We start from the raw sequence: 23,470 nt of genomic DNA, 5'->3' as shown, positions 1-23,470 counted from the left end.
TGTTGCAAAAGAGTTACCAACCGAAAAGGTCGTTGAGACAGAAAAAGACTTGTAACTGCTTCTTGAAAGAAGCTATGGTTGTAACTAATTTTCCTTAGGGATGTCCAAAACTTGTATGCATCCATAATGTTATAAATGGATACCAGGACACAGGAAAAATGATCACAAGAATTTGTAAAGAAACTCTGCAGAAATTTATCTGCGTTTTTTCTAGTGTTTCACAGAAAACTATCTAAGTTTTGTAAGATTTTCCAAATTGAAAATAAATATACAGACCATTAACTTTGAGCCTAAAATTTGTGTTGTCTTTTGGTACGCTTTCAAATATTTTATTGGTTTCATTTGGGTAATTTAGGGTTATTTCAATTGAACAGCGAAGAAAGGCACTGGTCATCTATAGAATACAATTCATCAGTTCACATTTCATTTTAAAGCAATAGGAGTAGCTAAGTAGGAAATATAGAGTAGACTATAAATAGTGTATATACATAAATTTCAAGCACAAAAATCGAATAATTTCTACAACAACAATCTTGAACTCATCTACTATATCTCCATCCTGGCAATTTATGCCATTCTAAGATGCATTAGGTAAGTCTCAGTCACTAGAACACAATTTGCAACATGCATTAGGAGTTGTCCTCCTTACAAATAGTGCAACATTAAAAAGGTATTATCAAAGCTACAACCATAATTCAAAGAGGAAGCTTACAAAGATAGGACAAAGCTAGGTACAGTCATAAGTCAAGGCAAATTCAAAGTTGAAACTCAGCCCAAAATAGTGAAGAAGTGCAACAAATGACATGAGAAGTCTAAAGAAGTATTATAGCAATCATGAGTCAAGGATTAATGAAGATATTTTTTTGCATCCATAATACAATCCTTAAAAGCATCCATGATACAATCTCAAACACACTTTTTACCGTTCTCTTGGTGATTTTGCCCAATTGTGTATGTCTTGCTTATGTATGAAAATGGCATTTTGCAGCTTTCCACCAACCATGTATTTGAGATGTCTTTGATTTAGATATGGCATGAGCTTAGTCGTAGAGTGAGACTAGGTAGTTGGAACATCTCAACCATGGTGCGCCTGCATATGTATATAGTTTTGTGTATTCATTAAAGATTTTCATTTAATTTTAATCAACTAAAGAGCAATATTCATGACTTGCAAGTAATAAAAAAACTTACAAGGATGAGGCATACTCATTACTTACAAGTAATAAAAAAACTTACAAGGATGAGGCATATTCATAACTTTTGTAGTGCTACCTTGGATATCAACACTAGAAGCAACTCATATTGTTCATGTACAGACAAGACAATATGGGAGTTCATTATACCCAGCAACTTGTGGTGTTGTTGTTCGTGTTGGCTCCACTTGCACCCTGCAATTAAGATTCAATATACATTATTCAATAAGATTAACTGTGCAACATAATGAAATATTGAAAAGTGTGTTACCGTGTTGAGCTTCGCTTGGTTTTGAGAATAGTTTAATATTCTCTACTTAACAGGGCCAACCACGTGAAGGTGGAAGCTCATTTGGCCCCTCCCCCCCCTTAACATCACTCTAAATTCCCCGTTAACATATTATAACATTCATTCATTAATTCTTTCTACCATTAATAAAATATAGCATTCATTCATTAATATCACATAATGTTCATTAACACATAACATTGATTAACATTAATTAACACGCAACATTCATCAATATTAATTAACGCATATCATCCATAACCATTAATTAGCACATAATTACATTCACTAACACATAAAAATCAGTCATTATCAAATTAGTTAGATTACAATCATTTCTTTCTTTGTTTTTTCTTTGAAGCTATGAAAAGACGAAGAGGAACATCGGTTTCTTCATCATTTCCCCCCTCTGCAGATGTTCCGCCAACTGCTCGTGATCTCAATGTATGCCTAGTCCTATACTGAGGACGAGGACACTAAAGCGAAGGGGGGTCCTCTGCAATAACAAAGAAATGGGTTAAATTCAAAAAAAATAATTATTATTGTTACAAGTATTTCATTAATTTAAAGAACATAATTTTTGTGCTCTTTACCTGATGGGGCCATATCATTTTGTGTAGCCTCAACCTCAACATGCTGAACACCCTCTAGATCATTTGGAGTTGAAATACTAAAGGTTACATTAATGTTGAACACCAATTGCAATTATATTTGTTTAAAGCAATAATAGTGGTCCTCTTTACCTGAGTGGGGAACATCACATTCTTGAGGTTGTGTACCCAGATCATGCTCCACTTGCTCACCACCAATTACATGCTCTAAAATATTAACAAAAAAGGTTACATTAATTACTACTCTAATTACAAATTAAGATATATATATATATACTTGTATTAATAGCTAAATAAATATTTATTTGAATAGAAAATGAATACCTCCACTACTGGGATGCACATCCAGACCTTCATGTGCAGGTGGTGTTTCACAATTAGCAGGCCGCATTCCAATGACATGCACATTGTTATCATTGCTTGCTTATTTAAAACAAATATACTCACTTTATGTTGGAACTCAACATCAATTAGATTATTGGTAAAGTATTCAATTTGAAACAACTTCCATTTACCATATTTACCTGTGTAACGGACGCACTCGAATGTTGTGTATGCCCACTCAATTCTCGTAGCCGATCAACCACGATTGAATAGCCTTGCTGGTAGGCAATTCTCTTGTCATCTTCTATGGGTGTTCTATTGAATTCAGAGCCCTACATTTTTGCTTGGTACCGTGAATTTTACTTGCATTGTTTGATAAAAAAAAACGTTTGCAATTTATTAATATTTTGATGCAATATTTCGTTTACATGAGATACTTACAATTCGTGCAGCAAGTTTCATGTAACCACTAGAGTTGAGTTTGTGTTGCCCATGTTTTTCTTGCCTTGCCTTGGTTGCTTTTGACGTGTCACTCAGTCTATAAAAAGTTTGAAAAATGTTAGATTATATAAATATAAAGAGTAATTAATTAGTACATAATTACATTCTTAATAGTATCACGTACCTTCTTCTGGCGTCTAGTGGTGTATTTCCTTTTTTCCTTTCAATTTTCTCCTTGGCATCCAAAATCAGGTCCTTCCACTCCCTCTCTGGAATCATGGGGGGACGCTCGTACTTTAGGTTCCCCTCCAAATGGGTCTTGTATTGGTCCCTCACATACTTTAGATATGTGCCAGCTTTTTCAAGGAGCTTGGTTTTGTCAAAGGTGTCATTTCCAAACCACTCAACCATTTGGTTTGTCAATTCATCTTTTAACCTTTTTTCTTGGTCATTCCACCTTTTAAAGACTCCAATGATGCCAGAATCATAGGTTTTCTTCGTGTCATCCAACTTTTTTATGTGAAATTTATGACCATTGCAGCACATAGCATTGTGGTGTTTGACCTGTGATATGTCAAACATGTAAAATTTATTGCATTGTGAGTTGATAAACATATGGGTGATTAATAAATTTATACGTACCTATTTATCTCTTAAACCATATGCTAAATCAATTTCCCTTTGCGTAACATTGGAATCTCCATTACGATGTGCTTCTTTAACCAATGAAGCCACACCTTCCCATGTTAACATGCATCCAGAATGTTGACAACGTTCAATCCATACCGTCATCCAATCAAGATTGTTTGCAATATACATATTTAGTGCATCCCACTCTCGACCAACTGTACAAAAAATAAATAGACATCTTACAATCAATTTATTTTGAAGATTAAGAATTAATTAAATACAATAACATCTTATAAGTACTTCTCACTTTCCTCAATCTACCTTTCCCCGTCAAGTACTCCCCTTCGAATTTGTTAATGGTGTTGGGATCCCAAATGCGATCCACGTGGATCTTTGCTGCAAACTTAGGAAGATATTAAAAAATGTACACCATAGTCTGGTATACCATATATCCCTCCACCATAGAACCCTCAGGATGTGCTCTTTGTCGAACCAAAGCCTTCAAAAATTTCAAGTGCCACTCAACCATCCACATTGACCTAGTGTGTACAGGTCCACACAATTCAATCTCCTCAACTTGGTGTATGAGGCAATGTCCTTGTGCATTGAAAAAAGATGGAGGTAGACACTTTTGTATTTCACACATTAAATGAGGAATTTTTCTCTTCCAATATTTTATATCGTCTTTATGGATTTCTTTACATGACAACCACCTACAAGGTATTCAAGATGCAAAAAAAATATATTACATAACAAGTAAAACAAATCGCAAATATAATATCTATACAACAAACTAAACAAATATCACTACTTACCTCATGTATTTTCCAAGATCATATATGACTTGCTTGACATTATTGTCGAAGTCATCTGGGAGAGATAGAGGTAGAACATACTGCAACAATTATAAAATTATATTTTCATTTTTTTTTAACATAATGAAAAGTACACGTACGCGCAATACTTAAATACATACTAAAAACACAAGAACATGAATTACCTTAATGAAGGTATGCCAATCATGCGTTTTCATCCCTGGCCCAAATTCACTTTTCTTTGATATGAGATTGTTTATGTTTGCAGCAAATCCTGTGGGAAATCGAATTTTTCGTATGACTTCTTTTATAGCATTGCTTTGTTGGTCCGTTAATAACCAAGGAAGCTCACTTATATTAATCTTGTCTCCATGGCTATTTGATTGAATGACATTTATCATTGCATGATTGGAATCCTGAATGTCACTACATATTTTGACAATTTTTTCTTTGTCACGCCTTCCATCCAATATTTTCCATACTGTCTCTGTTATATTCTTTCCAATATGCATACTATCAAACAAATGAACAATTTGTAACTACTCGTAGTAGGGCAACCTACTAAATTGTCGGGGATAACTTTTTATTCCCTTAGGAAGGTGGTCATTTATGCCTTCACGACCTTCATGATCATCAATCACATCATCAGTAAACAAAACAAAATAGAAAAGATGTTTTATGACAAACCAATAGATGGAATGGCATTACCTTGACGATTAATTCTATTATATTCCAACTTCCACAGGTGAGGTGTCATTCTTCGTGGCTTTGATGTATTCTCTTGTTTCCCATTGAAAAGATATTTTTCAGTATTTTGATACTTATGATTTTTGTGGAGAAAGTGCCTATACTCATCAAACATTTGCTTTCCTAAACTTTTTGAATGACGAGATTTCATCTTTGGACCACAAACAGGACATGCAAATTTTCCCTTTGTTTGAAGACCTACAAGATAATGTATAATTGGATTAAATATGATAATTTTTTGAATTATAATGTTCATGCACAACTTAAACACTATAACATACCACAAAAATGTGTTAGCCCTGGGGCATCGTGTATTGTCCATAAAAGCATTGCATGGAATTGAAATTGTCTTTGTCCTCTTGGTCTAGAGACGTCATACATAGTGACACCATTCCATAACTCAGCAACTTGTCGATAAGAGGCTTGATATATACATTCATATCTTTAACTTGGTACTTACCTAATCGAATGAACAAAAACATTACATAATTATTATGACCATTTTACTACAATATTTATAATTAAATTTAGACAACTATATTTAAATGATAAAATACCTGGAACAATCATTACCAACATTATGTGCTCCCTCTTTATTGACATCCATGGAGGAATGTTATTGTTGATAACAAAAATAGGCTACACTGAGTAAACAGATCTCATCTCTCCAAATGGATTGACACCGTCCGCTGCCAATGAAAGCATGAGATTACGAGGTTCTTCTTTAAAGTGTGGCCACTTTTCCTCTATGTCCATAAATGTTGAACCATCCGCAAGCATTCGAATAATGTCATCTCGACTTCTATTGCATGCATGGTAATCCATAAATTGTGCCGAGCTAGTGCACTTGAATAATCGTTGCATACGTGGAATAATGAGAATATAGCGAAGAACCTTGCGATGAACCTTTTTTGTTATTTGATCTGTTCGATATCTACTGATATGACATTTAAGGCATTTAGTTTGAAATTCAAGTTGTTTGTGATATATAATATGATCATTGGGACAAGCATCTATTGCTTGATACTCCATTCCAATATCTTTCATAACAGCAGATAATTCTCGGTATGAGTGAGGTAGAATATTTGATGGTGGTAACAAAAACTCACCTATCAATCTACAGCGAAAAAATATAATTTGTTATAATAAAGAATATTAATGGTACAGCATGATTCACAGTTTATTATGACATATATGACATACCTTAACATACGTGACATTGTTATGTTGGATAAACCATTCATAACCTTCAAGTTCACCAACAACAATACAACGGAGAGAAGAGTTGCCTGCGAGCCTTTGTAAAGGGCCTCAGATGCCTTCTCAAGTAGAGGGACATCATGAACAACATCAAGGTCATCTTCATCATCATGATCAGCTGCGCGAGTACTAAATGAGTCATGGATCAATGTATTTGTACCATCACCTTCAATTGTGTTTTCTAGCTCATGATCGTCATCTTCCATGGGATCATTATCTTCAGCTTCAATATTCACACCTCCATGTTCGTCCACTTCGAAAACTATATTCTCAAGGTTGTGTTGATCCATACCATGTGCTCCGGGGTGCTCGACCTATATAAAATTGATAGGAACAAATAAACCGGGATCATGATCTCATCATCACGTGATTTATTATGTATATAAATTGTCACCACGATATAATGAAAAAATTACCAATGGATGATAATCATGTCCACCTTCAATGTGACCATGCAGCCTACAATGTTTCTTCATTTTTTTGATTAGAAGTCTTCTAGTCTTTAACCCCTTACAAATTTTGCACAGACAATAACATTTTCCATCACCTCTTCTTTTCAAGTTAGACCACAATCTAGCAATTGTCTCCTTATTTTGTTGTTCGTTGATATTGTCTGACATGGTCTTTCTTCATTGGCAAGAAAAAAGAAATTATCATCATTGAACAGAGCATCTTATTGAATTTAGATTTCTAGTTTGCTTATTTTGCATATAAGCTCGCCCAAATATTTTACAGTTATTTTTCATCAAGATTCCCTCAGGAGCTGGCAAATCCTGCTTCCATACTTTAATTTTGTTTTCTCAAAGGACAATCCTAAAAATCCATGCATTGCAAACAACTTTTTACACCTTTGTTGGTTGTGGTGGCGTCACAGAGAGTTTACATCAATAAATGAAGAACATGCCAATGCTTTTAATGTAGTAGTAGAATTCTATCTCTTATTCAATATCTCTAGTGAAACCCCCATGATCTTTTGTTGGAGTAGAATTTGTTATATTCTAGAAAGGGTCTTGTCCTTTGTTGATGTGATATTCATCTACCTCAAGAAATAACTGTTCTTTTCTCCAACAAGAAGTGGAACTAAACGAAGATCTAGCACCATGAAATGAATCCTCAAGAGGATTAATATAGTTAGTTTTGGTAGATAATGATCTGGGTAAAATACTAATGTGGCTTTAGGAAACATTATGTACTAGCTTAGCATACTCTAACAACTTTGGTGCGACATGCTACATCCAATTAAGTCTCCATCGGTATCTCTATTGTGTTTATGGATTGGGATTCAATGTACTCTTTTTATACACAGATTTTACTTTCAACTGAGGAGGTTTGTATGTACTTACTTGTCTTTCGATTGTATTCCTATTTCAAGAATTTCTTCTATCAACAAATCATTTGTTGTAAGTTGTACAAGTGGAAGCTTGAACATGCCTTCCATGCTAGCCTTGTTGATACGTTCAACACCATCTTGTGCAACAAATCTTTAGAACTCCACTATTTCATTGAAGAGTGAGTAGTAGGGACAATCTAGGACACTTACAGAGGTTTTGCAAGAGAGATAAATAGACCTAAATATTATGGCTTAATAATGATCAATAGGTAAACAGATTAGAAACTCTCAATATCAAAATGACTTTCTCAATTGTCTTTACTAGAAATGGATAGATCTACTAGTAATGGCTTTATGACTATATGTCAACTTTAGACTCAATCCGAGAAGAGCTAGAACTAATATGCGATATCTAGATTTATGATCTCTATAATATAACAATCCCATAATTATGTTTCCACGCATCTATACCACAACACAAACATCATGCTAGTGTTCAGCCATAGCAATTGATATCCTAATTATAGAATGTGAAATATGCACATAACTATGAATAAAGATTAAGAAAAACAAAGAAAGATGCTTATTGCAAACATAAATGACTAATGGACAAGAATTGAATTCATTGAAGATAGTTTTGAATATCAAATTCACTTATTTGTGTGCATTTACTAACTCATGTACTTGTGGCCAACCATTTATCTCTTTCATAAATTAAACACTTATTAATAACATTAAATGGCTGAGTAATTATGTTTTAGTTGAAATTGAAAATAAAATATTTTATTTCAGGACAGCTCACACTATTCCCTATCATATTTGAGACTCTCGATTTTGTTAGTAGTGGTTTGATGTCTTTGGAGCCGATCATTGCATTTCTTTAGTTACGTTTGCCAGCGTACTCCTAGCCTGTGCCAAAAGGGGAGCTTTGGAATAGGGTATGGACATTCATCAAAGCATAAAAGATAGAGGAATTTTGTCAGCTGTAGTTGCAACTGCACAAAATGGATTTGTTGAGAAGGCTTTAGAAACTTTCACGCAAATGCAATCAACAGGTGTAAAGTCAAATTCCACGACCATTGCTACTATCCTCCCTGCCTATGCCAAAATGGGAGATTTGGAACAGGGTATGGACATTCATCGAAGCATAAAGGATAGAGAAATTTTGTCAGATGTTGTAGTTGTAACTGCCCTGGTAGACATGTATGCAAAATGTGGAAGCATAGACAAGGCATGTGAACTGTTTGATAGAATGCCTGAAAGAAATGTTGTCTCGTGGACTACAACGATTGTTGGATATGCACAAAATGGATTTGTCGAAAAGGCTTTAGACACTTTCAAGCAAATGAAATTGGAAGGCATAAAGCCAAATTCCACAACCTTTGCTAGCATCCTCCCTGCCTGTGCAAAAATGGGAGCTTTGGAACAGGGTATGGACATCCATCAAAGCATAACGAATAGAGGAATTTTGTTAGGTATTGTATTTGCAAATGCCCTGATTGACATGAATGCAAAATGTGGAAACAAGGACAAGGCTCATGAATTGTTTGATACGATGCCGCAAAGAGATGTGATCTCATGTGAACAATCAACACGCGCATATACGGGAGGAAGGGATTGCTGCTACAAAATTAAATGCTCACTCCTCAATCATAGTTCTATGGTTTTACGAGATTAAACTAGGACAATTAACCACCACATGTATATTTTTTGCAACATGAAACTAAAAACTAGGGCAATTTGAATCTACCTCCTGCGCGGGATTGCCTTTGACGCGGGGTTGATGTTCTTGGGGGTTGAATTCGCCACGGACCCCTACGCGGGATTGCAATTCACAAATGAATTCCCCACCTCTTTTTTTATTTTGTAATGGCCGCTGTCGTCGGACTTACGACAAACTCGAGCACTTTTTTGAAAAAAAGAAAATTCTCATTGCTAATGCCTTCTTTGTGGAAACCAAATACGAAATTTCCGTTGGAATTACGACGAATGTAGGCTTTTTTTCAAAAAAATTCAAATCTGGCCACAATATACCTTCTCCGTCGGAAACCTCAGTCGAAAATCTAGTCCAAATGTATTAGTGACATACTATATATCAAGTGATTGATTGCTAGGAAGTCCCAAATTACATGGGATCCATTACTATTGGAGGCACCAAGGCCTTACCCAAGGTAAATTCCACCTCTCATCAATCAAAAGTACATTGTAAGTAAGTTATTGGGGCTAACTTCTTGCCAATGTATTACAAGAAGGATAGTCTATTGGTTCCTATCTAGGATGAATAATGGTTGCTAGGTACATCCTTAAGATATATCTAGGGTGTTATAGGTCAAATCTATAGATGAAAATGGAACAAATTCAAGCAACCTGAAAATGGGGGTAACCCACCCTTAATCTCAACTTCTCCAACTATGAAGCTATTAGGGGTTTAACTTGATTGAAAAGTCCACTTCCAAGAGGCGTGCCTTTCAATTCATCCTCAAACTCTTTAGACTCTGCCAAAACACTAAAATTGGGGTCATCCCTTAGGGTTTTTAAATCCCTAAGTAGGTCATCTAAAAGGATGATCGAATCACTTTTATCCATCCAAGATCATACAAAGCATAAGAGGTGAGGATACATGATTGAGGTTCTTCGGATAAAACCAAAAAAATAAAAAAGACCAAACCAATCTTTTGACCTTCAATATAGACTAAGGGTGAGAGTAGAGATATACACTTGTTTAGGCCTAAAAAATAGAACATATAGATTAATTTCCCTTTGAAATTAAGATGTGCCTAGATTGGTTAAAAAAAAAATTTCTTTGAGGATCGTAGCTACAAATGATATGTTAACTTAGTTTGGGATTTGAACATTGACAAGAAATTGCAAGCTCCACACACAAGGGATTAGACAACAAAATGATCAAAGAAAATAATTATGAGCATCAATAAGTTGAGAAATGGAAGATATGTTAAGACATAGATTGCATATGCCAAACCATAAAAGAATATGTTGAAAGATGAAAAATACAAAAAAATTATACCTAAAATAAAACTATTGACTTATGTAATGCATATGTTGATTTATGAACAAATAAGATATAGAGGAAGGATTTTTATTGTGGCATGAAATCATTGATTTATGATGCAAATACATTGAAATGATAATACATATGTGAAAATATGATCCCTACACAAAGAATAGAAAATGTTAGATGCAAATTATTTGAGGTTATTAAAAAGGATATTTTGATAGCATATCCTCTATTAAATTAATTTCTAACAAAAAATTGAACATTAGTTGGTCAAAAAATACTAAGAAGGCATTTAAAATGATAAAAAGAAAAATTATTTAATTTGAAAGTGGGTATGTTGAAACATGTTGAAGTTGTAAAGATTAGAAAAATATTGAGTTAGGCTTGCAAAAAATTATATTAGGAGTCAAATGGACAATATAATGCTCTATAAAGTAATCCCTTGTCAAAATAATGAGAGTTAGAAGGGTGAAAATCACTAGAAAATGCATTTGAAGAGGTTCTTTAAGTGGATATACCACTTCACAGCAGATACGTTCAGACACAATGTGTGGTCCAAACTTAAATGCATATTTCAAGCTATAATCTATGATCACAAAACAGCTAGAAACATAAGAAAATTATAAGAAACAGGGATGCGGGTCTCACTAGGAATTCCAAAGATGTGTACACAAAATTTTGAGCATAAAAAAATAAGCTAAACTGTGTCAAATTATTTTACCCAGAACACAATCAACACTCGTGATAAAGCATAAAGGTTGTAAACATGATGAAAATAAATAAGTATTCTCACCAAACTAAACCTTGTTACATCATGGTAAGGCGGTTGTGCTCAAGGATGGTGAATTCTATGGTATGGGAGTGCTCCCTTTTGTAGCATAATTTTTAATAAATGCATGTGACCTAAATAGTATAAGATGGTGTCCCATATATTGATTTTTGGGTTGGAAGATGAATGACCATGATCAATGGGAAAGATCAAGGTCTCAAATTGGTTGAGACCCTTGGGAGAATGAGAGGAGGACAAGTGTCCTCACATGATTAATTAATGGAGAGGGGTACATGATTGAAGGGGAATCTATTGTGGAGAATCCCCTTGGAAAGGTGGATGATCAAGATGGAAAGGTGTAGGGAGTACCTTGAATGATGGTAAAATACTTTGACCCATGTGATACACCGACAAGTACAAAATCCCATGCATTGTGTACAAAGAACCCATGCATGTACAAGTTTCAAATCTTTGTACATATGTGGGGATGTCCATTACTTAAGAAGGATTTGACTAGGATTAATGTGAGTGAAGAGGGGATTAAGGAGCTAATTGATTTTAGCACACTTAATAGAAAGTGGAGAAAACATGTATATGTATATATATGGAAAAAGGGTCGAAAGAATAGATAAATAAATATTAAAATTTATTCATCTAAGGTAGACTATAGAAAAGAGATGATTAAATGATTTAGGCTAGAAAAGGGGGGTTGTAGGTAAATAGCACGATGAATAGTGAATTATTAATTTAATTAAATTTTAAAATATTATTTAATTAATATGGGTATGCAAATTGGACAAATAATTGAAACAATATGGATTTATTCAATAAATTATGGAGGAAATGGTTGAGTTACTAGGTAATTGACAATGTGCCAGTTTTAGGTGTTTACGATTGCCATTCTTCGTGCTTATTTGGAAATCTATTTGCATCAACAACCATTCTATTTATCTCCTCAATGTCATGGTCATTAGTAAAATTAATCTAATTACTTATATTTTTCTTCTCCTATCTTATGCAAAATTTGTAAGAATTTCATCATTATGGACGTAACCCCATATTAAAGAGAAGGTGTCAATTTTAAGGTTCCCTTTGATAAGAAGAAGCTTCAAGCTTTCTTGGGAATCTTAAATTATGTAAATAGTTTATATGTAGATGTAGGTCTTAATAGAGAGCCTCTGCAATAAATATTGAAGGAACACAAATATGAATGGAATGAAAAATGTGTTGTGTTGTCACGAAAATTTAGAATAAGATAAGTAATCTTCCTTGTCTCCATGTTACAACAACATAAGATTATATTTTGTATTTTGATGTGTTTGACTATGCTTGGGGATGTTATCTTGTTTTCTTAAAATATGGAAAATAATATGTTAGTAAGTATAAAAGTGGAAACCTTCCATAAGGATGTGAAAAAATATATTTCTTTTTAATTTTATCGCATTCAAAGAAAAAGATCCTAGTAGGAAAGATGGATGTGGTAAATATGCTATGTGGTAAGCATATCTTATTCGGTTCAATTATACAATAGAGCATATTGTTAGGTAACAGATTTGGTGCTACTGAATCCCTAAGTCATTCTGAAGCTACAAATAAGCTACTCCTAAATTCATTTTGTATCGATTGAGTCTAAGTGTATTTGTCTAGTTGTGTGAGTCTAGTAAGTATAAGAGTCATCAGATATTAGAGTATGCTCTTCCCTATAATATGGGGTTGGATCTCTAATATCATAGAATTTATGGCCATTCCTAGGAAATTGTATGAATTTTTACAATACTAAATTTTGTTAAGTGATGACACAATTCATACATTAAGAGATAGATTCTAAAACATTTCTAAATGTTTCTTATGATCATTAAAATTACTATTAAAAAAAAGAATATCATTGATATGTGTACATAAAGTAAATATTTCATTCCTCTCAGGATTGAATCCATCCTCTCACCAAAAGGCATGTAATTGTCCATTAATATTGTACAAAAGGAAAACTTAATGCAATCTTTGGTTGATCTTTTTCTTTGATCCTTGTTTGATAAAACCCTAACTTGCAATCAAATAGAGAGAAAATATTTGAATTAGCAATTTTTTAATATAGGAAGATAGATAAGTTGTATGATTGAAGGTGGAGTTTCTTGGTAGTTTTAGTGTCACATAATCATAGCTGCAAGTAGATCAAACACCACTACTTACAATTGTTGATAAAACAAGGTGAACTACTACAACTATTAGCCCTTCAAAAATATTTGAATGTAGCTTCTATTAATGCAATGTTGAATTACCCATTGGGAGATTTATATGTCCAGAAGCAAATAGAAATAATAAGCCATGATAAATAAAAACATAAAACCAAATATACACAAAGAAACACTTATAGAAAGAAAAAAACTTCACCATCATAGAGCTCGACACACATTTGTATTAATATTCAATACAAGAGTATATAGGCAACCCATTCTCCTTTTGCATTTTGGACAAACCCTTCTATACTCGTGAAAAAACTTACTACTTCTACCCCTCGTGCATGTGTTTCTATTAATAGACACATATAAAAGATGGTTTTACAATACCATGGGCACCAAAACTATAGGCCAAGAAAAAAATGTGAAAAGTACCTAAAAAGGATAGATGATCAAAATATTTTCTTGCCCAAACCACCCCTTTCCTCCTGCATGGCCTTAAGTTGTATCATGTAGCCTTTGGCTCAAGTTGGGGTGTGAAGGGGTCAAGGGGTCCTTTCTACCTAGTAATCATATTCAAATGATTGCATCTGAATACCACACAATACTAAAAAACAATTGTTGGTGTTAATGGTTCAAATCATTGTAATACTCATACAATATCTATCTATTATTTTGAACTATTAATTTACACATGTTCAAGATATCACTCCACTCTACAAGGGAATGCCTATTCAAATGTACAATTACATGTATACCAAATAAATTGGAAAAGTCAAGCTTATTGTCACATGGTTATATTGTTGAATTTTCTCTTAGTAAGAATACATTTTAACATCTCATGATTATGGTTGCTTTGTTTTGCATTACATTATAGTTAGTGGTTTTTCAAAGAAAAATGAGAAATATCACAAGTGAGGAATTTAATAATTATGTAAAATTTATTATTTCATCGAACAAGTATTGCTATGCATGTGAGGGAACAATTGAATAGTTTTATTTGAGTCGCGTGCCCTTGTTGACTACAATTACTCTTTACTCTAATTTCTTTTGCCTTATAAGAAGCATTGGCATGCATTAATTATTATGATCACTAAGAATTCCTATAAAAGACCATTGCCACAACTAGTGGGATGCATTTTCCATAGTGAAAGCATGCATTATGTGACATGACTAAGATTCCACTAGTGAAAAGAAATATAAGAAGTGCATGCTCACAAATAACATATATGAAAATTAATAAATAAAGATTTCAAATAAAAAATCATAAATAAAAAGTTAAACTTTATTGTAAGTAGTCAAGAATGAGATATTGATTATCACTTTCATCCTATATTAAATTATTAAATATTATATAAATATATAATTATTAAAAAAATCTTCAAATTAAAAATAGAATAATTAATCTATTAGATCCAAATTTTTATTTTTTTCTTGATTAGTATAACATCCCTCCCTGTCATTCATGATACAGATTAATAACGAAAGGGTGTAGTTGATGGAATATTCTATCCTATCATCAACTTAGAGAAATGTAAACAAGATGTAACAGCAGAGTAAGAACAATTATAACAAGCCAAATCTTTTCCACATTTATGTGACGTTTTGAGAAGAAATATATGCAGGGGCTTATATCTTTCTGAAGGGCATTAATGAAGTCAGCAAGCCCGTCAATTGGTAATGATTTTCACGGTTAAAAAATGTGGTCATGGCTTTTTTAACCTATTTTGAAATAACTGCATTATAATATAAAAAGATTTACAATTCAATTTTCATGATGATGGATGGATTATTTAGTGTGATGTGGCAGATTATAGATGTCAATTTTTAGAGTTTTGAGTGGTTAATGTGTAGAATTAATAATATGTTCATTTTTTATATCAAGGAAGAAAGATTTTTTTTTAGTTCATCATGTCAGATAATCTTAGCAATATGGGACTACAATCTATATATGGGTTTACAGATGGCTTATAGCTATAGCAATATGGGACTAACCAAAGGACCTAACTGTGCTACAAACGAGGCATACATACCTTACCTTTTTGGGATTGCAATTTGTGACCTCTCTTTCAAGAGTACAAGTTCTCCACCACTAGACCAACTCAGGCTGTATTAGACGTTTAGTACAGTGTCATGGAGCTTAGCTCTTGACGGGGTGAGCCCCATAACCTCTTGAACAGTGTGCAATAGACCCTCATCCACACCGCTGATAAATCAAAAATTGAACCCATGATTTGAGCTACCTAAAATGATAGCCGAGACTGAATGAACTAACCCCAACAGTCTTGACTTCTTAGTTACACTTTCATCTTCTTAATGATCAATCACTGATGTGATATGAAACATCAAATAAAAATCATTCTTAATGATCAATCACTGATGTGATATGAAACGTCAAATAAAAATCATTCACAATTGAATCCAAAAGCTCTCTTATTACTATTTTATGCTAAACTGCTCCATTGAAATAAAACTTGATTTGTAATAACGTTTCTGAATAAGGAGCTGCAAAGAGACTGAAACATCTAAATTTAAAAGATTACATAAGAGTATTCAGATACATGGTGATTTTATATCTGAGTGTAAAAGTCTAATATTTACAATCAAGTGAAATAAAAGTACATGTTGAAATTAATTTGGTAGCCAAGGTTAAGTTTAGAGGAGGAAAGGATTAGGTTTATGGGTTTGAAACTGTACACAATCTCCTCATTTCACTTTCCATGGCTTCCATTTGCATTTGATGTGAATGCAAAGGAGGTGAAAAGATATTGGACCAAATGTTTCTGTACTCTCTCCACCATTTCATGAAGCTACCTCTCTCCAGCAAAATGTCGAGTGAAATATCACGATCCTTGATAAGTTTATCAACATGATTCACAAAGCCTTGAACCATTTTTATCTTTTCTACAATGACAGACCGATTTTTCTCCTGTTTTAGGCATTCCACCCAATCCTTGGCCTCTTCTACGCGAGCCCAAAAGCAGGAATCTTGTGTTAACACTGCCAGTTTTGTACGATTGACTTTCTCCCCACACAAATTGCTCTCATTTTGCCACTTTTCAAGAGTTTTGTAGCGTTGATGTCTTCCGTGTTGTAGGTAATGGCCTAGCTTCAGGTGTTTACCTGATCGGTAATAATAAGCAATGTCTAGGGGCTCCACAAGCTGTCTATAGTAAACAGCAGCATAAACCCACTTGGGCTGCAGGTGGAAATCATCAGGCAATTTGTTCATTTCGACCATTTGAATGAAATCATCCCAGAAGCGTGAGATCTTGAGCCTGTCTATGTTTGCCCTGAAATCTTTAGCCCTGTTAGGGTTTTTGAAAGAGTCATAGTAGCCAAGCCCCTCACCTTCACAGCTGGTCTTGTACCACTCAATTTCAACCCTGGCGCCTTGTATTTTTGCAGATTGTATGAACACTTTAGCGCTGTTCAGGCTTGGACTGAATCCAATCCTTCCTGTGTCCATCATCAGCTTATGCTTCTCATCACCAGGCTGAACAGAAAAGAGTAATTGTAAGTATCCAAAAAAGAGTAAATAACTACCCAAGCTCACCAATAGTAGCCTCTACTACCAGTTTACCATGCCAACCATGCCAATAATAATAATTAGCCAATTAAAAAGATAATTAATTTTGTTTTACGATTAGTCTTATGGTACAACAGAGAGTAAAGAATCTTTTGAAAAATTTGGAAGAAAAATGCAATCTGATTCACAAGTGGTGACGAATATGTTGAATGAGCAGCGATTAGATGATGTCAATTGACATTTAGCTGTGGCTATTGGACAGATTCTGAATTTAAGTCTTTAGAATCTGTTACCTTTTCCCATATTCTTAGGAATAGAATAGAGTAGTGGATTGCCTGGTCAAATGGACCTGGTCAAATGGACATCTGATCGAATGCAGGGTTGGAATATTGAGGATAGAGGACATTTGCCTTTAGATTTCTCATATATAATAGCAATTAATCGTGAAGGACAAGAATACATAATTCATTGCTCTTTGTTGAACTATTGAACATAATTTTTACCCCTTTTGAAAAAAAATATATAAAAAATAATTATATCATCCTAAACCCTTTTGTCTATGACTAAAATTGCCCATCGTGAACATTAGCAACTCTCATTTTGTTGAAAAAAATTCCAAAAATCCGTATAATATTATAAACTATAACACCACTTTTACCCAGAAATAGAGGCCGCCATAAAACTATGCTCTAAAAGCTTAAAAACTCAGCAGATTATGTTCTAGTTTTCTTGAAACATAATGGCAGGGGTGGGTCCATTGGTAATGGTGTTCTACCAGTGACACCTGCTACAGGTCCACTTTGTACGATTGGACAACTGCTACCTTTGTCTTGTGAACGAAACTTCCTAGTTCCTTCCTTCTCTCGAGATCTTTTATCATGTGGACGAGGAAAGCCAGCAGCTTTGCTAGTACTATGGATCTAGCCAAGCAAACTTTTCAAAACAACATCTGGCATAAAATTTCTCTATCAATATAGAGGATATTCTGGTTAGCTTTTCACATTCTGTATGGTTTATCTTATTATGAGAAGCAGGAAATCTAATCAATAAGGCCAGCCCCTGGAGGGTTACTAAGTTTGCTACAATCATTTTTCAACAGTAAACATTTGGATCATGAAAATAAATTATATGAAACTTAGACTGGATCTTGAGAAAGTTTAAATTGTTCCGAAGAGAAGTCCAATCCAAATTAGTGGGGGCTTATACACTTTTGTGGGTAGAGATCATATAACCAACAAAGACTATCTGAACAGAAACAAAAATCTCGTCCGTAAGTCTAAAGCAAGGTCTGGTGGAAATAGTTGGGATGAGAATAAGAATACCTCTCCACCATTGGGATGAGAAACAAGGATTCCTCTGATACAACCCAAAAAAAACAAAAGATCTCACCCTGTTCAAGACCTAATTTTTGGAGTCCACCTATAACATTTTAGAAATTACAATTACAAATTATTCATGTTACACCCATGTTTACAGTTGGGAGCTCTCAAAGCAAAACTTTTAAGCAATGAAAGCTTACAAAACATGCTTCCCAAATCAATTTTTCAGCAAACCATCTATCAAAATTCCAAATTTTCTAAACTTTTTCTGTCTTCCCTGCACAAAGTTAAAAATGATGTAAATACAGAAAACAAAAAATGAACACCCAATATCAAAGTCATTTTATGTCATGTTTGTGGGAGTCAAAAAGCTTTCATTTTCCTGCAAAAGCTTTTTCCCCCTATTCTATACATTCCAACAAGGTTCTGCTGCATATTCCTCGATAAATTGTGGTTTTCTTAGTTTCTGTCAATAAAGAGAGTTGCTATGAAATGGGTACCTGAATCTCAAGTCCAGCAGCTTCCAAGGCTATTGCAATTCCAAGATCATAAGGCCTTTCTGCATCAGTAAATCCTCGGCCAAGGTCTCCTACACTGTACAGGTTTCTGAAATTGTGCTGCAAAGCTTTCCCATACTTAAGATGCTCCATGAAAAACTCACTGGAGGGACAGAGCTCCACATCTTGCAATGTGAAATACATCATCTGCAGCACTGCCACGCTGCTTCCATAGCAAGCACCACCCTTTTCTGAAGTGAAAAAGTAGTAGCCCAGTGGCCAATACGGGCTTTGCCTGCTTTCAACAGGTTGGCTCTTATCTGTGCAGAACTTTGCTGCAATTCGGGTATGGTGTAAAACATCCCTTAGAAAATTGCAGTACTGCTCATATGAAAGGGGAAAATGATTATGATTATGGTTATGATGAGCTAGCCTAGATGAATACAGATAAGGGAGCAAGGCTCTCAAAGGTAAATTGATAGACTGGTGGGGGGCAAACAGAACCCTCGGAAGAAAATCATGCTTAGAAACTATGTGGCAGAATTGGCCACACCATTTTTCCCTACTAACTGCTTGAGCAAGCCTTTGGTCTCCCAATAAAGGACAACCAAAGGTCACACAGAAAGGAAGCTTTTTATTTTTCCTACGCCTATTCTTGTTGTCATTGCTATTCACCAGCATCCACAGCGTTGCAAGGGCTGCCACTGCCCCTCCTAAGCCATGGCCTGTCAAAATTATTCCCTCTGCTTTCCTTCCATAGATTTCCAACTGCAACACAACATGTTCTGTATGTGAAATCACAGCTAAATTGAAATCAATTACTGAAAACTAAGAGAGAAAAAAGTGGGGCTGTTACAAACCTCCTTCTTAAGGTCAGAATTGTTCAAAACATTGAGAAAACCATTAAGAAGGCCCTGATGAATCAGAGCCGGTTCTCCATTGTTATCCCTCAAACACTTAAACAGATCGGTGTCTGTGTTCACAATTCCTTCTTCAGTGCCCACATTTAAAAACTGATGGACAATTTCAGACCCATTGAAAGCGAAGAATGGCACATCTTCTATCTCACAGGTAATGAAAGGGTTTTCAGATTTCTGAGCTCTGGTACAAGCCTCCCATGCCATGGTGGGTACTCCACTGGATTCCAAATATTTCCCAAGTGAAAAGCTGCCATCAAATCTGCAGACATAAAAGCAAATTGTTGGTAATTGTAGATGACCTCTGAACAAAACATGAATTTGCTCTTCAACAAAAATGGAGGCCTAACTTACTGCGCATCGGGCAAATCGTCGGAAGTCGCCATGAGAGGTAGAAACCAACGCTAGTTTCAGTACGTATCCAAATGCCGTGGGAAATCCGACAATTTAAGCTATGAATCATGCGAATATTTAGGATGTATATGTGTTATAGATTAATTAATTTCGCTCTGGCGAATATTTTTCCACCTGTTCTTGAGTGCTAGATTTCTAGCGGTTTACAGCGGAGTCAATGATGGAACAGAGTCGTACGGGGAAACTGTTACTTTTATTTTGTTTTTTTAATTGTAATGCTGAAGTTTTGTATTTTTGTGTTATTTTTATTTGTTTACTTCTGTGTTTATCTTGTATAAATGTTCTTTTTATGAATACTTTTTATTTATTTTAAAAAATTAAAAAGTAATAATATATCATTTATAAAAAATAGGGTGGGTGGTAGAAGATACATTCTTAACATTTAACCAAGATAAAGTTCAGATCAAAAGATGAAAGTTTAAATGGGGTTGAGCCCATGGCAAGAGCAACATTTTCAAAAGGAGGATTGTGATCATTTAGCTTACCCAGTACTTTGGCAATGATGGAATCATCATCAATTATTTCCTAGCCAATGAGAGTGTCCTCTTCTTTTCAATTTGTATCTACATGTTACTAAGCACAAACATGAGAAATAGCTAGGTCAAAGCAAGAAAACTTATCCAAATCTAGTTAGTTAGAAGCACCATGCCTATGAGGAGAGGCAAAATGTTGTTGAGAAGGATGCAATCAACTATGATCAACAAGATCCTTAGATCTTTTAGCTTGATAACTACATGAATGGGAGCCACAATCTCTTTTGGCAAGCCAACTACATCCACATTTGTGTCCATGTAGTGGGGGTGATCATGATGGGAAGCAAAAGGCGGTGACATTAACAACAATGTCAGGGGCATCACCCCAATGATTGAGGAGCACTTGTATGTGGTAAATTTCAAGTTCAACTTTGTTTGCATTTGAATCTACATAAACACATTAGGACAAATCAGAGCTCTAGTTTACAAGAGAAATGAACATCAATAATACATCTTGTAAAGAGAAACTCCACCTTGAAACCATACCAAAATTGGGTAAATTTGAATGGGAGTAAGGGTCAATCTATTGACAAAACCATATGTAATGAAAAGAGGTCAGCCTAAAAAGCTTGAAAAGTTGTGGATCTAATTCCAAGCCTTTTGGGCTCTAGTGCAAAACCAAAAAAGATGCTTGAGAGTTCTTGGTTGTTCACAAAATGGACAATGGGAAGTAAGAAGTCTCGAATGATATCAAAATGAGCCAATTGGAAAACGTTGATAAAGAATGCAAGAGATGAAAGGAGTCATCTTGGGCTCAAGAAATGCTCACCAAATGGTTCGAGATTTGTGGTAAGTACCCATGGAGGACTAGAGATGCCAATGATGATTCAATTGAGCTGCCATAGGGTGATGGGGCATAATTAAAAAATATCCCTTCAAAGGTTTATAATTATGAAATGATGTATTAGGATACCATTTCCAATCTTTCCACTAGGGCAACTGACCCCATTTTTTAAAACCATTTGGGTAGGAATGACGTCAATCATTGTTTCTTAGATCTCTCAATCTTGGTTGGAAGTCAAAATTTTAACCTAGGCTCAAGCAAGGATAAGAAATTCTTGGGAGTTTTGTTGAAGATATCTAACAATGTTTTGAATCCTCAATTATAAAACTTCAAAAAACATGAACCCAAAAGGCTTTGGCTAGAGGACAATCTTGACAAGACAAAATTGAAGATCACCAAATAGATTTACAATTAATAGAAGGGTTGTTTTAAAAGTCATTATCAACCCATAGAAGTTGGTGCTTAATGGATCATAAAGCCTTCTAGATGCTCCTGATAACAAATGCACCTTGGATTTGAATGGGATCCTTCATAGTGAAGAGATTACATAAAGTCCAAGACCTTTCTAAGTTAGAGACTAAAAGGGAACCAAGCTTCCTTACCTTATAGGACCCTAAGATCCACTTAGCACAAAGAACGGTTCCTTGAAAATGAATTGAGAGGAAGCCAAAATCCCCAACATAATGAGGGAGATAGCAAAAATTCCAAGACACACAGTGAAAGCCCCTATTCCTGTCAAAAGAGGCCTAAAGAAAGTCTTTCAAAAAAATTATAATATTCAAATAGGAAACCTCAAAAGGAACCCAGCAAGAAGAATAAAAAACGTGAATAGTGGCCAGGTTTTTAGAGCACACCTGGATCTTGATAGCCAAACAAAAAGGTTTGCCACTTTAGTAATTTAACTTCTTGTCAATTCTAGAGATAAAATATTGGCATAAGCCAACAAGAGATCCCTAAAAAGAAAAGGGAATGCTAAGAATTTTAAAAACCTCCCCATGATCAATTGATTTCTAACTAAATGAATCTAACTAGCCAAGTTTGGGAAGAAATATTGCTTATAACATTGAGTCTATTTTAATTATATACTAGAGCTTGAGACCTAATAGAATATTTCAAGGCAATGAAGGCATGTTTAAGACATTATCTTCTTTTTCAATTAAAGTAAGGAAATAATTGTTCAAAAACAAAATGACCTCTATCCAAGACATTAAGCAAAATAACAAAAAATAATGACCTCTATCCAAGACATTATGAAAAATAACAAATATTGTTAGAAAAATCTCAAAAAATGTATTATACTCTAAATAAAAGTCCATGTTTAAATGATTAAAAGAAATACACATAGACACACACACATGACAATGAAGTTAATGGTCTAATTTTAATAAATCATAAAATAAATTATTTGTAGTAAAAGTTATACATTATAGAATAATGTAACTCAATAAAAAATAACTTAAACACTAAAAAATAAATGAAATATTAGAAATAATTGTTAAAAAAAACTTGAATCCAGATTAAAAATGTCACAACTTATTAGTTTACATCACCTTAAATACTTGATCATTTGTTCACTATACTTGACACAAATTAAAAAGTGCTAAAATATATTGATTTTGAATTTCTCACTTAGACCAAAATATAGAATACACTATTATGAGATCATCTCATTCACTTTAATTTATGAAAAGATAGATTCAAATAAATAAATTTTCTTATAAAACTATAGCTACATTTTCTTTTGTTGACATGCATTAATTGAGAACATTCACTTAAATTATTATGAATAAAAGAATTATTTACCCTACTAAACTATTTCTAGCTTTCCTCAAGCTTAGTAGAGGGTAATGATTATAAAACTTTTGTTTCCCTATA

The 23,470-nt window shown here is 34.2% G+C and overlaps 1 protein-coding gene across 1 annotated transcript; it reads right to left on the bottom strand.

The window, feature by feature from the left end:
- Positions 1 to 16,108: 16,108 nt before the first annotated feature.
- LOC131067631 (lipase-like PAD4) lies at positions 16,109 to 20,418 on the bottom strand. Its single transcript, XM_058002720.2, has 4 exons — positions 20,219 to 20,418; positions 19,808 to 20,126; positions 18,951 to 19,715; positions 16,109 to 17,098 (listed from the first exon to the last, which is right to left on the bottom strand). Exons 1-4 carry the CDS (start codon positions 20,248 to 20,250, stop codon positions 16,280 to 16,282), a joined length of 1,935 nt encoding a protein of 644 aa, XP_057858703.1. The 5' UTR covers positions 20,251 to 20,418; the 3' UTR covers positions 16,109 to 16,279.
- Positions 20,419 to 23,470: the final 3,052 nt, after the last annotated feature.

Source organism: Cryptomeria japonica, chromosome 5 (genome assembly GCF_030272615.1).
Source record: "Cryptomeria japonica chromosome 5, Sugi_1.0, whole genome shotgun sequence".
NCBI lineage: Eukaryota > Viridiplantae > Streptophyta > Pinopsida > Cupressales > Cupressaceae > Cryptomeria > Cryptomeria japonica.
Note: the sequence above shows the minus strand (reverse complement) of the source record. Positions and strands in the feature narration are given on the sequence as shown.

Coding starts and splice junctions, on each gene's coding strand:
- LOC131067631 (XM_058002720.2), bottom strand. CDS start 20,250: ATGGCGACTTCCGACGATTTGCCCGATGCGCA. Junction 20,127..20,218: donor GACGATTTGCCCGATGCGCA/GTAAGTTAGGCC, acceptor TTATGTCTGCAG/ATTTGATGGCAGCTTTTCAC. Junction 19,716..19,807: donor ATTCTGACCTTAAGAAGGAG/GTTTGTAACAGC, acceptor GTTGTGTTGCAG/TTGGAAATCTATGGAAGGAA.